This window comes from Apium graveolens, chromosome 6 (genome assembly GCF_009905375.1).
Source record: "Apium graveolens cultivar Ventura chromosome 6, ASM990537v1, whole genome shotgun sequence".
In the NCBI taxonomy this organism is placed as follows: domain Eukaryota; kingdom Viridiplantae; phylum Streptophyta; class Magnoliopsida; order Apiales; family Apiaceae; genus Apium; species Apium graveolens.
This window is the reverse complement of record NC_133652.1, coordinates 13,289,420-13,306,499: the sequence shown is the minus strand read 5'-3', so window position 1 is coordinate 13,306,499 and position 17,080 is coordinate 13,289,420. Positions and strand designations below refer to the sequence as shown.

The 17,080-nt window shown below is 29.6% G+C and overlaps 1 protein-coding gene across 1 annotated transcript; it reads right to left on the bottom strand.

Moving 5' to 3' along the window:
- Window positions 1-813: 813 nt before the first annotated feature.
- On the bottom strand, window positions 814-5,423 carry LOC141663831 (agamous-like MADS-box protein AP1). The gene is made up of 9 exons (XM_074469665.1): window positions 5,327-5,423; window positions 4,944-5,175; window positions 2,650-2,728; window positions 2,418-2,482; window positions 2,192-2,291; window positions 2,033-2,074; window positions 1,489-1,530; window positions 1,235-1,347; window positions 814-1,140 (listed from the first exon to the last, which is right to left on the bottom strand). The coding sequence occupies exons 2-9, from the start codon at window positions 5,126-5,128 to the stop codon at window positions 1,038-1,040; spliced, it is 729 nt and encodes a 242-aa protein (XP_074325766.1). The 5' UTR covers window positions 5,129-5,175; window positions 5,327-5,423; the 3' UTR covers window positions 814-1,037.
- Window positions 5,424-17,080: the final 11,657 nt, after the last annotated feature.

Below are 17,080 nucleotides of genomic sequence, written 5' to 3'. Positions count from 1 at the left end.
AGTCTAATACCAAGATTTTATCCAAGGTCATCCACATGTGCAATATTATATATACAAGATGAGATTCAGTACAAACAATCTTAACGTGTAAATATCCACCTCCCAACTCATATATAACTTTGGTTCAACATCGTTTATTAAAAAAATAGTAAAATTATATTGAATACACATAATTTATAACGAAAATATATTTATTACATTTTATAATTTATTTTTTAAACAATTTAAGACAAGTGTTTAACAAATATATAACTTAAGTTCTACACATATGTTGAACAATAGTTATACTTGTGTAGATCAAATAGATAAAATAATTTTACATTGGTATTATTAATAAAATTATATTAAATTAATAATGTTTCCTTTTTGCATAACCAAATTTAATATTGATGAACCTTAAAAGGATAGTTCAAAATTATGAAATATATATTTAACAAAATTTTAACAACGGTTTTACACATTCTATATTAAATAAATAAAATTTTCATATTTTTGTGCTCTAATTTGATATTGATGAACTTTAAAAGGATATTGAAAGATTAAATTATATGTATTCAATTAAATTCCAACTATTATCTAATAAATTAAGTTGAATTTACGTGTGTGCGAGGCATGTGTGTCATTTATAATATATTATCTAATTATTATAAGAAAAGATTAAAATTATAACAGATAAAATTCGAAATGATTTAAATGACGATATTAATTCATAACTCAAGATCAAATTTTAGAAAATAACCCGTGCCTTGCACGGGTTTTTATGCTAGTAAAACTTAATAGCACAGCATAAAACTTAATAGCACACACATTACATTACACAACAAACCTCAACTATTTGATTGCAATAAGTTTAAAAATACGTTCTAGGAAACAGGTAGGACAAGAGCTGGCTTGAGCCATTATGTTGTTCTCTCACCTTAATAGCACACACATTTGACATTACAATATACACACACACTTGGGATAGCATATAAATAATTATAATGCAAAATTCATCATGATAGAGCCATAAACGTCCTTAGATCATGGCAGTTAATTTAAGCAGGGAAACATCTGAGGTGGCAGGGATAAATAGGTTCAAGAGTGAGTTCTAGCTCATTCCTGGTCATCCCCTGCGATGATTCCCCCTGGAAAGTGCCACTGTAAAAATGTAAATAGGTCATGCAGTTGCAACGAACTTGAGAGAATTGTGATCTAAACAAGTTTTGCATTCGAATAATTATTAGTTAATTACCCAATGTTTAGATATGGATTTTCCTGAGGCAAGAGAAATGAAGCCAAATTAGGGCCAGGGTTTTGCTTCTCCCACTCAGCTTGTTGTACCATTGTCTTCTCCCTTTCCTTGATCTAATTTATAATTGCATGCCACCAAAGTGAATTCTCACATGTAACTTGCATTAATCCATTATATATATATATGTTGCAAATAATAAAGAATAAATAATCATGAAGGCAAGTAAAATAACTAGAAATTAAGTAGCTATTTACCTTCTTTGTTAATTTGCCATTTTCCTCTTGTATAGCCTTCTCCTGATGGAACAAAATGAGAAATGGCGCTGTTAGTTCAACAGTTTATCATTTATGCTAGCCTGGCCGAAAGAGAATGATTCTAGAGATTAAGGACTCCGAGGTTAACTTAATTGATCATCTTATAACTTTCCTATCATTGTCAAATTACAGGATTAAACCAAATTTTAGGATTAATTGCTTAAAGTGATCAGTCTCTTGGTGATACTTACCGAAAGTGTTTGTTTTTACCATATTTCATTTTAAGCTCTGTCAATAATATTCATCCTTTAATTATAAATGACTTCATTCCGTTTTAAAAGTTCATCATTTTTCGTTGCTTCCATTTTTGCTAATCAAATTTCTTCACAACTATATTTATTCTCACTCCATTTGATTCCAAATCAAACTTAAACATTAAATTTTCAAGAAAAAGTAATTTGCATATAAACTATATAAATTTGAAAGCCTCAACCCCTAGAATTTGTATGATTCATGCATGATGCTTCAATTAAGCTTCGCATACCTTTTTCTGAAGCTCAGAGATGGACTCATATATGAGTTGGTTCTGCAAAAGAGTACGGACAGACACATTAGTGAGAAGAAATATTCGATCAGCAAAAGATATTAATTACTTGACGTCAACAATTGAATATTATACAAAGAACCTAATCTATTATTATACTTTTCGAGCTCGAATATGTTTAAGAGCAGTATCAAGTTGTTGTTCCAAATTCTGAATCTCTTTCAGAGTCAAAGAGTCCAGGTCCTCTCCCATATAATGCCTGTAAAATGTCCATGAAGTAAATTATCGTTTCTATGGTTGTCATACATGTAATTTTAATGTGTTGATTTACCACAATCTTTCTGACCAGCCTTCACATTAAATCGTTAATTTCTAACTTACTTACCTGTGGTTTCTCTGTAGAAGCTCAATCCTAGCTTTCAGTTTTGTGTACTCAAGAGTCCAGTTTCCCTGTTTCATGTAAATTTTTTATATAAAGATAGCAAACCTTAAGAAGGTGGAAATTGTATAAAATAATGCATACATATAGGAATGGATATATAGGCCCTCACTCTAGACAAGAAAATGTAACAAATTACAGTTAGATATGCAGTATAAATATTTATTATAAATCATACAGTTGAGTCTGGATCATTTGCAATAAGCTGTCTCTCAGCATAAGAGTATCGTTCATATCGCTCCAGGATCTTCTCCATACTGCTAAAAAACAATCAATTATTAGCTTTCTTCCAATAAACCATTACTAATAGCACATAACAAGTCGCTCCATATATGTCCCAAACGTGTCCTGATCATGCTAGCTAACACATTGTTAAAAAAAGAGGCAATTAAGTACCGGATTCTTGTTTAAACTTCTCTAAGGAACTGCACTGATGATTTTTAATTCATTGGAGCAAGTCATTATATTTGGATCGATAAATGATCATGTTGATATGTATAATATGTTTCTTTACCCAACACGGGCATTCAGCGAGACTCCAACTCTCGACCTCTTATTAAATTATTAAATTAGTGATATTATTATTAGTTATTTGAGTCTTCAAAACAGCATTAAAGTGTAATACAGGACGGAGCATAACAAAAGTTAAAGTTAAAAAAATACAAAATTCATCGCGAAAAATTAAAGTCAGGAACATTTAAATAAAATGACAATAGTATACCATATGGACAAATAAAAGAACATCCATATGATATGGCAGTTTGTTATAAAGAGAGCCGGATATGCAGTTGAGGTACAGATTGAATATATTATAAATTTTACTGAATATGTATATACCAATAGTGTGAAAGCCTGTAATTGTAACTATGTAAGGTATCAATGCTGCTGCTACTCAACTTTCGGAAGGTCCAAGGTTTCTTGAATGACGTGTTTGCCAATTGTCAGTGGCAACTACTCGGTATAAAGAACTATGAGCAAGGTATGGTGAAAAGACAGGGTGAACATGAATATTACTGTCGGTAGCAGTAAACTATTTTTTTTATAAACTTCAACTTGAAATATGTAGTATAATATTTAATACTGTGATTATTGTAACTTAAGTATATGTGTTCCTGATTTCTTCTATACATACAACCGAAGATATAAGTTGCTTATTAGCTACTGTACTTCAAATTTAAAACAAGCCAGAATGGTGTCTAAAAATTAGGTTTAAACTTTAAAGTGATTCATGATATGAAGAAAATAGATTTTAGGAACTACATTGTACTTAATTTTGAACTTGTAATTTTTTATGATATGTTGACAGAGATGATATGAACTGATCAACAAGGTTACTCAGATCCTAGCAGTGAAAATATTCAGCTCTTATTTGATAAAGTTTAAATGCTCCATTTTACAGTTCACTTTTCTAATACATTTTCATTATTTTTATAAAGAAAATGATAATACAAAAAAATAGTAAATATATAAAAAAGATGATTAATTACTCATTAAGGATTTGTATGTAGTACAAATTTACCCATGTGTATAAAATCATCATGATCTATAAGTTGATGTAAAAGGAACTGAAAAGTTCCTGGATTCTTAGATAAGGCAGTATCCAGAAGAAATATATCTTATATTAAATATTGGAAAAATAGAATCAAAGTACTAGCTTATGAATTGTTTTTCTTAGCGTTTAAGACCTCAACTGAAAGATTAACAAAGGAAATAGAGCTAATAAAATAAAGGGCTGAGATAAAGTGTAACAGCTTGTGAGATTAACTACTTTACAAACTAGTAATTGAAAAAGAGTGACTAGTTTTGGTTATATATACAAAACATACACAGTACTCAATAGGAACTAGGAAGACAGAACCCTAAGCCAAAAAATATTAAACATTAGTGTTTTACTACAAGTAGATCGTAATCAATTCGAGTCTTTCTATACAGACTAGCATATATAGACTGAAGCTTAATAGATCCAACTACAGGATGCACCAATGAGCTCCTCGGTATCAGATCCACATAGTCACTTCTCTGTTGAACCAAACATGAACCTAAAGCCTTCTTGTGTTGCATATATATGTTCAGATCTAGTAGTTCTATGAGCTTAAAACAGGTATAATTGAGTGAAAATGAGTATATGCACAGAAATGTAAAAGAACCTAATTCAAGAAACCTAAATATATACACCTAGGTAAAACCAATCTGAAGAGTTTTGTTACTTTTTAAGTGAAACATACAAGATATTATATTACCATAAAAACAAGCAAACAAACATGGTAAAAAGAAAAATCTGTTTTAAAATATATCTAGAATTAACAAGATCTACTTATATAGAAGATAGATGTAGTTATTTACATGTGTTTCATATATATATGCAAAGAGAAATGAAGACCCAACATCACTTGGTGTAGTTAGGTTCGAGTTTTGTGCGCGTGAGTGTATTTAACTAACAAAAAAAGGAAGAAGGGAAGGAAGGGGACGTACGAAGAGTCGGTGGAGTACTCAAAGACCTTGCCTTTGGTAGAGAAGACGATAAGAGCAACCTCAGCATCACAAAGAACAGAGATCTCATGAGCTTTCTTCAACAAACCACCTCTCCTCTTAGTAAATGTCACCTGTCTGTTGATTTTATTCTCTATTCTCTTCAGCTGCACTTTTCCTCTCCCCATTTCTTTTTTTCCTCCTCGATCTCCTCGTCCCTCCTTAATTTGTCTCCCTACCCAAAATGAACAAGCAAAAACAGAAATTATGTGATTTATATTTAAATATAGAACTAAAAGACTGAGACTCAGGAACCTAATCTGCACAACATTCTATAGAGAGAAAGAAAGAGAAAGAGAGAGAGCTAGGTTTGGAATTTTTTTTACCCCAGATGAGATGTGTGAGAAAGGATTGGATGACCTTTCTTCTTATATTTTTATCTCATTTCATGATATACATTTATATGAATATGCTATTTTACCCCTTGTATGGTTGGATGACAGATACATGCTGTTTAAAAAAGGTTATACACAACATGGTCATGTATTTGTCACTAGGATTTGCTCAACAAAGAGTTGAGAGAAGTGTTCTAAAAAGCGAAAATCGGAATTATTCGGTGAAGGTATTTTCAGTGATTAATCGGATAATCGTTGATTAATTGGAGTATTAATCGAAAATAATTTATTTAATAAATAATAATAAATAATTTCATTTAAATGTCACTAACCTTCCATAAGATTTACAAAAATAAAATCACATATCATTAATTCAATATTGATGTTTAAATGGTAAAATTTACAAAAAAAATCACCATTAATTACTAGTACATAACTGATAGTTAAGTGCTTTATACTAATAATTACTATTGATTATTCACTAGTCACTACTTGGTAGTCAAAAAAATACTAACTACTAGTTCAAACCTTAAGATTTAACATAAATTGAGTGAGGGTATAACAAAACAATACAAATATGAAAGATGTAATTATTATTGAATAAATTTAGAATACCTTAATATTATTAATCGATATAGCAAGCGAGTTGAGTGTTGAATTTGAGAGTAATTCAATTAGGAATCTGTGTAGAGGATTTATAAATACAAGAATATACGATTATTTCTGTATGTAAAATAGTCAATATATTGATATATTATTATTAATATTAATTATTAAATATTAAATGTTAATTATTATTTTCAAAAAACTTTAATTTTTCTTTAAAAAATATTTTTTTTAATAATTTCAAACTTTGACCGATTCGACCGATTTTTCCCGAACTGCCCAACTTTTGATCGATTTTATAAAAAACAGTACTTTGACCCGATTAACGAGTAATCGAGATGGACCTATCCGAACTCAGATTAATCAGCCAATTTTTAGAACACTCTTGAGAGTTGCGCCTAGCTCGCTCGCTCTAAATTTCCAACTAAAAATTTTAAAAATTGGTGAAATATTTTTAGTGAAAAATACATTTACTTTTAATTGTCATTGCTTTTGTTTGTACCATTTTTTACTTGGGAAGACTTTAATTTGAAGACAGAGAAAGCATCAAGTTTTAACCTATCAAATATAAATACCAAACCTAAGCTCTATTTTGATTATAATAGCAAAATAAAGTTAACCACTAATTTGTTTACTGATTTATTGAAGTTCCTCAACATGCAAACTACTCCGGTTGGAAGAAACTAGTATGGATCAATTTCGTAAATTAATGCTATAGTAATTTAATGCTAATTTTAATGCTATAGTACTTGTTTTTATAAGGTCGGTAACTTTACACAACAGGGAAGATTATATTAAGTAGAGTGTAGAACTTAAATTTTTTAGCTCACAATTTTTTTAGATATTGATGTGTATAGAGTGTAACCGTTAATTTTTCTAATAATATAAGGTACTCACAATTTTTCTTAAATGTTAATGTGTATAGAGTGTAACTATTAATTTTCCTAATAATAGATAACGTGAATTATATAAACCTGAAATCAAAATTTGCTAAAAGCGCTAAATCGGGCAAATATCATGTCATATTATTTGAAAAAAATGGAGAGAAATTTTGGAGTTACTAGCACTACTCGGCTATTAAAGATACCAATATTTTAATAAAATAAATCAATTTTAGAATCCACCTAAACTAGTAGTTAACTATCTCAAAAGCCGAAATAAAAAACTGGTTTTAAAATTTTGTATTATATTTCCGTAAAAAAAAAGAGTATGTATTATATTTTTGCTATACATAAATATTTTTAATCATGTTTGTGCAACGACATATATATGCGAATTAATATGTCATGTCACGTGTGCATGTACCACGAATGAAGATACAGAAAATTGGTCTTGTATTGCTTAATTTTTTACAATTTAAAGTAAAAAGATGTATACACACAAACACCTCCAAACAAAAATACACTGACCAGCAATTGCTGTCCGGTTTAATTTCGCTACTGTTTGGTCACACACGACATACTTCATAGCCCCTTGAGAAGAAACAAAAGGGAAAATGTTTTGGATTAGAATTAGGCCATCTCCAACAGTTTTGATCCAAAAGTCCAAATTTCGATCAACTGATTCAAATGTCGATCCAAATTTCAGACCAATTCTAACAGTGTAATCTAAATATTTGATCCAAATTATTCTTTACATATAATAATATATAAATATCATATTAAACAATTTTATCTTAAATTTATCATTTAATCATTATATAACATTTCATAAATCAATTAAATCAAAAAAAATTAATACACATAAAAATATTAAAATTATAAATTTAATTCATGAAAAACACATTTATTGCAATGATTAATATACAAAATATCATTGATACACACTATTTTTTCGAATTAGTACATTCTTCTCACAAATGCTCAATTAATGCATTTCTAAGTGCAACATGTGTCTCTTTATTTTTTATTTTTAAATTTTAATAAAATTATGTTTTCTCATTATTTTAAGATTTATTTTAAAAATAAATTTTGTTAACTATTAATTATATTCTGTTATTAATTATATAATTAAATAATCAAAAATTAATTTAAAATCTCATAAATTACAAATAACAAAACCATTATTTTATATTAAACCAAATGATCCAAATTTGAATCACTATTTGGACCACTGTTGGAATGGAATTTGGGATAATCTGCCCCAAATTTTGATCTTTGAATTACTGTTGAATTTTCCCTTAGCTCTAGCTAAGGAGGGTTCGTACTAGGGGTGAGCAGAAAACCGCAAAAACCGCCCGCACCGCAAAACGCGGGTTTTAATTTTCGTGGCACGGTTGCGGTTTGAATTTTTAATAAACCGTGCGGTGAGGTGCGGGTTGTAATTTTAAATTTCTGAAATGCGGTTCAAATCGCACTGTAATATTTAATATGTTATAAATATATATATATATATATATATAATATACTTATATTCCTATCGCGTCATCCCACTAAATATTTACAGCCCAATACTTAATTAGGTTATTGTTTGCTTTTCAGTTGGCCGCACAAGCGCTTCCCACGAGTACCAAGATTACATTACATACTACTATTTCTTATGTGATTAGAATAGTTAGCCTTGAACTTAATTCATGATCATTATTCACAAATTTATTTTTTCAAACTTAATAATAATTTATGATCAAATTTTGGAGCTGCTATTTATGTCTTTTACTTTGCACTTTTAAGGTATTTTTGTTTTTTTGTAATTGAATTTCTAAAAAAGTTAAACTTTTCGGTGTATAATTTCTAACTTATATTATTGACGAATATTGGCGAATTTGTGTTATATTATTCGTAAATTTGATTAAATTAAGTTTTGTATTTTATTTAAATCTTTCGAACTTTTAAAGTGTAAACCGCAATAAACCGCACCAAACCGCATCTTCGTGGTGTGGTTTATGCGGTTTTTAAGGGTACGCGGTGCTGGTGTGGTTTGGAAATTTAATCAAACCATATGTGGGGTTTAGTTTGCGGTTTGAGAAAAAACCGCACTGTCCGCACCACGCTCACCTCTAGTTCGTACTAATTCTTTTTTGGAATAAGAAAAAAACAGTAATTTTATATGTTAATATTTTTTAAAAGTTTTGAATCAACTAACACTCCAAAAGAAAAAAAAACTATTTTTAATACCGTCTCTTTTTAATGACACATTATATCAAAAAAAAATAAAATTCTAGTTACATTTTCTACCAATTATTACCTTTCCTATCAACTACTATTTTTAATTTATTCTTTAATTATAATAGTAGAAATTTAGGAAAAAAAATAGGGTTAGACAATATATATTTTTTAATAAAATTGTTTTAATGATATAACCCTACAAATGCAGATCTTACATCAAAGTAACGCAAAAAATTATAATTTTTTTTAGCTTCGTCTTCAACGATGTATAATTTATAGATGTATGTAAATAAGGAATACTCGTAAAACCTCATTGTTAGACTAAAAATGTAGTACTATTAATTAGATGTATCAGTAGAGACATGACATGAGAAAAGTTTGAGGGTAAGGACAAAAATTAAATAATTAAAAACAGGCAGTCATTGTCCAATGGGGAAAACTAGGGTTAGGTATATTAAGAATGCGTTGTCGACTTATGATTGGATAAAGATCTGCACTTCCGTTAATATCTGGCGGATATGAACTTATCATGAGGTTCTTGCACAAATGACCGTACACTGTCACTAGTTTTCTTCATGTACTACTACTATACTTTGCTTGCATTATCATCCTGCTGCTGTTTCTTAATTTCTCCCCCCCCCCACTCCTTTATTTTTACTGTTGACGGCGCCTTATACTGTAGACTTTTAAAGTATTTTATATGTTGATAGCATCATATGTGTCGTCTTCAGCAAAAGTTAACTAATTTTTCTGACTTGAGCACTTATTTTCCTGTCGTAATAATACTCTCTTCATTCCTAAAAATGTTTTCTATTTGTGTACGACACGCCAAAACAAACTTTTGATTATTAATATCCTTAATTTCATTTTAGTATTAAATATAAAAATTTTATTGTATTAAAATAATCATAAATACGAATTTAACAAAATCACTCATAACTATATTTGATATTATAGATTATACGTAAATTAGTAGTCAATCGTTTACCATGAACAGTAAAAAAGTCAAAACAGGAATAAAATTTTGAACAGAGGGAGTAGCGTTTTATGATAATTTTTAGTGACAGAAAATGTGTTTTTCATTTGTTTAATTGGCAATCTCTCTATTAAGTATGTCCATAGTAAACTTTCTTTAAAGCTTAATCCTTACTAGATTCTCAGATAAGGAATCGTATGAAACATCCGTCGCTATATATTCGGAAATAGAAACTAATCGATTGAGATACTAATTTGTAATTTATTAACGATTTTAGAAAATAATCGGGTAAGATATTAATCGGAGTAATTTATTAGTGATTTATTCACTTTTGTCTAATCGGTCAAATTATCAGTAATTATCGGTGATTTTGAGTCAATTTTTAAAAAAAATCGCCTTTTTTTATAAAAATGGATACATCCACAGCTGTATTTAGTCCATCCATGTAAGTGCAATATAAATACGTTTTTTACAAAAATTCTATTCCTTGCGTAAAAAAGAAAAAAAAAATCAGTTGTCACCAAAAGTTGTTTGGATATGAGATATGTGAAAAATACGCAAACCTAGCTGAATCCCCAAGTGCTATATATTTTAAGTCTACATTTAATTAAAATCCAACAGTGTGATTCATTGCTTGAATTCTACACCATGAACTCACAGAATTTAATTATTCACATCCTATGTATCACTTGTCAAATAAAGTAGGATTAGTAGTTAAACATTGAATGAGTAACATATATGCGCAGAGATAGTATACATTGTGTATTTAAACAATACATGCCTGTCTTATCGAAAGTAAGGAACGGTTCACAGGGGTTTTGAGTTTGTGATGAGAAACATGACATTGATGTAACGTTTTTGGTTGGCATGGGGAACAGCAAATCTACCTTGAAGATTTGGGCTCAATTTTTTGTCCTGAAATGATATTCATCCCATGATTCCATACTTGCGAATGATTTGCTAATTACCCGCTTAACGCTTCTTATTATGATTCATTTTCCTCTATTAACATCTCTTATAATGTACAGTCCTTATATAAAACATCATGATATATATTATATATATATGACATGTAAAATTTATAGCATTTTGGTGCATAATTTCCCTAAAAAAATTTAGATAATTATATCATTAAATTATAATTAGTTTACAACATGGTTGTAAAAATCGGTAATCGGCACTAATCGGTTTAGGTACCGATTAGGGATTAATCGGCAAATCGGGGATTAATCGGAACAAAAATCGGATATATTTAAATATTTTAATAATATTTAATATATTACCTTATTTATTATGAAATATATAATTCAAAAATATTTTATAAATATTAATCGGATTTCAAAAAATAGATCGGGCAAATATTTTTTAAGGATTAATCGGGGATTAATCGGAGATTTTTAAAAAAATCGGGGATTTTTAAAACAGTGGTTTACAATCACATTATCTAATTATAAAATACTTGAACCATAGTTAAAATGCGTTGACTTTTGATTGTTGGCCGTTTACCTGGGTCTCAACGGTTTTAACATGCACATCATATTAATAATTACACCTAAACCTGATTCATCACCAAATTATGTACCAATTTTCGATTAAATCATCGAGCATGGAAAAATTGAACATTAAACTAAATGAGATAAATTTAATTATTTTTAAAAGGCTAAGATTTTAAAATTTTAACTAGATTGTAATCATTGGATATATATAAACACATATATATGTATATAAATAAATAAATAAATATATATATATATATATATTTATATCCGTGTGCACTACTAGAAATATTGCATCAGATATTAATTTATAATCGATGTTAAAAAAAATTTGAACCGATGTCTTCGCATGTGTTGTTAAATGTCAAAAGCGTTTAACATCGGTTATTAGCCGATGTCTATTGCACTGCCACACAATGGTTTACAGATTATATATAATGTCTTTGCCACAAATTTCAAATAATATTACAGTATTTTTAATTGAATATGAGTATATTATGAGCTATATATCCATTAAAACATGTAACCTATAAGCTATAAAGAACCATTTATATAAATTAATACGACAATAACGATGTCTAAAGTAGGAACCAACATTAGGGTTATTTATAAAGTGATGTGAAAAACAGGTTAAGACATCGATTTGATATCAACTGATGTGAAATGTTAGTAAATAACATCAAATCTTTGTGAAACTGATGTTTAAATAACATAATCAGAATTAAAAGACATCGGTTTTTGTTCTCTTTTATTGTCTATCGACCCTTTAAACATAAGTTATTTAAAAACTTCCAATATTATTTGCCTTATTTTATATTGAGTATCTTTTCAAAACCGATGTCAAATGTCTATTTAGATATTGGTATTTGTTAGTATTGTCTGATGTATATAGTTCAATTCAACATCATTTACAAGCATATTATTCTGAAGTTAAACTGATATCTTTTTATATCAAAATATATATAAAACAATTGAAACTTGAATCGGAAAATCACAATAACCAAATTCCATAACATTGAACATTTCAAGTCTAATATTTAAACATTTAACGTCATTCACTTCCATAGTTCTAAGGCTAAAATAAACAATATTTCCAAAGTACCTAAAAATACCAGAGTCACATATGCTTCTGTAATATCCCGTAATTTTTTTAGAATTCGATTAATAAAAGAATAATAGAATAAAAAAGATTAAAATTAGATAAGGACTAGGATTTAAAATTGGGTTAGAATATAGGGCCTAAAATTTGGATCCAATTCTAATATGGATAACTTGTAGGTTAAGATATGGGGTTTTATATCGTTATAAATAGATCATATTCGTCTTCCTCGTTTTTAATATAAAAATTCGTAGGGCTCTTCTCAGCAAAAATCAGCTATTTTGTAAAATTCGTAGAAAATTCATCGTAAGTCAGAATTCAGTGATTCTGGACTTTTCAGAAAGGTCTTTTCGTTATCTTCAGCTTTCGTGTTTCGTGTTTTTCAAGAAAATATCGTTTAGAGGGTCAAAAAGAGTAAATTCAGATCTGGTCAGGCTTTGAGGTAAGTACCTTTTGACTTACTTTTAAATTTCCGAAAAGATATTTCAGTTCTGTTTTTAATTTCATATAAGATATAAAAACTTTGATTTCGAAATTATAAGATATAAGTACTTGTGAATTTTAGAACCCAGTCTCTACGTTTTCGAACCGTTCGTAATTTACGCTATAGTTCCGGAACTAGCCTTAGATACCCTTAGTAGGCGCACAAGTGTGCAACTTTAGATACCTATTAAGGGCGCGTAATTATTGAACTTTAGATGCCGACCACTGGCAAAGTGTGGTATAAAGAATAAGAATAAGAATTAGATGCCGGCTACTGGCAAAGTGTGGCCGTAGATCAAGACTGTGGTATTTATAAGAATTATCGTTTCGTTCTGTTTTATTCTGCTCAGATCTGTTATACAATCTGTACTGTTATAAATTCTGCTCTGTTCTGTTTTAAATTCTGAATTTTAAAATATAAAACTTTGGGTTGGATTTATTTTAGAAAATGTTTTACAAAATTATTATTGTTTTAAGAAAAATCGTTTTATCAAAACACCCATTGTTTTTCTGTTTAAAAGTTAGTCAATTTGTACTTGCTGAGCTGTGTAGCTCACCCCTTTTAACATTTCAGGTTCGGAATTTGGAGCATATTAAGATTAAGGAATGAGAACTATGTGGAGATCTGTGCTGCTTCGTTTTGTGCTATTTGAATTAGAATAAAGATTTTGTTTTTAGAGAATAAATTTAATTATCTGTTAGACAATTATTATCGGATTTGTGGAGCTGCGTCTCTATTTTTATGATTTTGATTATTGAGTTTGACCGCTGCTTTGAATTTCGTGATCTATTAGAATTATCGAGTAATAATATATTTTATTTGCTTTTAGTTTCTGTTTTAGAGTTAATGGTCCGGAAGTGCGGGTCGTTACAGTTGGTATCAAGAGTAGGATGTTCTTCGGAGTGTATTAGGTATGGGACTAGTACATTCCCTAGGATTCGATCTTGTGAACCATAGTTTGACCTTTGGTAGATCAGGGGGTAGATGTGTCTCGAACTTTAGGATTGTTGTGAATTTGGGGACCAAATTCTTTTTAAGGAGGGTAGTATGTAATATCCCGTAATTTTTTTAGAATTCGATTAATAAAAGAATAATAGAATAAAAAAGATTAAAATTAGATAAGGACTAGGATTTAAAATTGGGTTAGAATATAGGGCCTAAAATTTGGATCCAATTCTAATATGGATAACTTGTAGGTTAAGATATGGGGTTTTATATCGTTATAAATAGATCATATTCGTCTTCCTCGTTTTTAATATAAAAATTCGTAGGGCTCTTCTCAGCAAAAATCAGCTATTTTGTAAAATTCGTAGAAAATTCATCGTAAGTCAGAATTCAGTGATTCTGGACTTTTCAGAAAGGTCTTTTCGTTATCTTCAGCTTTCGTGTTTCGTGTTTTTCAAGAAAATATCGTTTAGAGGGTCAAAAAGAGTAAATTCAGATCTGGTCAGGCTTTGAGGTAAGTACCTTTTGACTTACTTTTAAATTTCCGAAAAGATATTTCAGTTCTGTTTTTAATTTCATATAAGATATAAAAACTTTGATTTCGAAATTATAAGATATAAGTACTTGTGAATTTTAGAACCCAGTCTCTACGTTTTCGAACCGTTCGTAATTTACGCTATAGTTCCGGAACTAGCCTTAGATACCCTTAGTAGGCGCACAAGTGTGCAACTTTAGATACCTATTAAGGGCGCGTAATTATTGAACTTTAGATGCCGACCACTGGCAAAGTGTGGTATAAAGAATAAGAATAAGAATTAGATGCCGGCTACTGGCAAAGTGTGGCCGTAGATCAAGACTGTGGTATTTATAAGAATTATCGTTTCGTTCTGTTTTATTCTGCTCAGATCTGTTATACAATCTGTACTGTTATAAATTCTGCTCTGTTCTGTTTTAAATTCTGAATTTTAAAATATAAAACTTTGGGTTGGATTTATTTTAGAAAATGTTTTACAAAATTATTATTGTTTTAAGAAAAATCGTTTTATCAAAACACCCATTGTTTTTCTGTTTAAAAGTTAGTCAATTTGTACTTGCTGAGCTGTGTAGCTCACCCCTTTTAACATTTCAGGTTCGGAATTTGGAGCATATTAAGATTAAGGAATGAGAACTATGTGGAGATCTGTGCTGCTTCGTTTTGTGCTATTTGAATTAGAATAAAGATTTTGTTTTTAGAGAATAAATTTAATTATCTGTTAGACAATTATTATCGGATTTGTGGAGCTGCGTCTCTATTTTTATGATTTTGATTATTGAGTTTGACCGCTGCTTTGAATTTCGTGATCTATTAGAATTATCGAGTAATAATATATTTTATTTTTAGTTTTCGATTTAGAATTTAATAGTCCGGAAGTGTGGGTTGTTACAGCTTCATATGGTCTTTATTCACAGTTTATCTCCTTGTCCGCTTTATAAACACTTTCCCGAAGATCTTCAACTTTTTTATACATGTATTTAGATCCAAAATAGTCCTTTTGCATCAAGGCATCTCAGCTAGCTAATTCTTCAATTTTCTTCTCTCTATCAAGGAAGATGTTTCATTCTCTATTATGAAGAGAAATTACCAATATACAGCGAGGACTAAAGGGGACCTAAAAATAAATCAACAATACAAGCAAGTCATACTTGAGAATACTGAGATGTAAATGTTCGTTTTAGTATATACTTGAGCGCTGTTTAACTTAGTGATACTCACCATGTATAATTTTATGCCTTTTAAATACAATTCCATCTTTAATCCTTGGATACCATATATTTCTTAAACAAAGATGTTCCCTTCTCCTTCTTATCTCCACCTCTTTCTTTTGGCAGCCAGATTATCTTTGCCTTTCTTATAGTGTGTCATATTATGCAAGTCTATGATAGACCTCAAGCATCTCTGTGAATCACGTCAAAAACTTGTTCGCACAAAAACACGCAAGCGTACGCGGTCATAAGTAGTATAAGATTAAGTTTAGTTCGTTCCCACGGAGACTGGTTTAATTCAGAATGTGCACTTATGCAACAATGTATGATTATTATTCACTGCTAAGACAAGTATCAAATTAAGTTTGATTATCTAAAAGTAATTATGCTAGAATGAATTAACTAAGAGATTAAAATCAAGTTACTTATATGAAATAAAACATGGGATTCCAACTTCATTAAATACTTCAATCAGAGTTTATGCCTTTAATCATAATATGTGATGGTTATGATAACTAATCAGACAACACGAAATTAGTACACGCTATCTTTTAATATACGTATACTTTACCGCTCGACATCCACAAATTAGATAGAAGCTAACAGACACCAATTATGTTTAGACCCTATATGTCTATAAGATTTGAAAATATAACGATTTAAGAGCAAATTATCCATTGAGATCACATAGGGCAGCGTAAGATGGTTAAAATTACATTACGAATCATGCATGTTAAAACATCCATAAACCTATGCTAGCATGGCAAGTTCTAAACCCCTATATCCACTTTCACATTCAATAGAGATTAACAATATAACTTAAATGTTAGCTACGGATCCAAGAAGATTAAGCACAACCATACTAAGAAATCAATAATTCATCACACACTGAAAACTTTAAGGCAGTCAACTACCAAACTCCATAAATATATCCGTTAGAATCCCATGATAACGATTAGTTCATAATCGAACGGCTCGTCATCATGGGTTCCAATGAAAACATGATTGGTAAAAAGGTTCTGAATACTACAACATAATATTAAAGTATTAAAGTTTAGAAGACAAATCCGAAACGAGCATCCAAAGTATCGCCTAATTGAAAGAATAAAACTAAGATGTAAAACTAGATCTTCTTCTTCTTAGCCGTTTTGTGCTCTCCACTTTTTCTGTTTTTCTCTTCAGTTTTGTACTTCTGATTGATATCTTATGGTGGTTATACTTCTAGATTATTTTGACCGCATGAAACTTCCAATCAGATTCAAAACATGATTTTTTTCTGCACGACCTAGCGC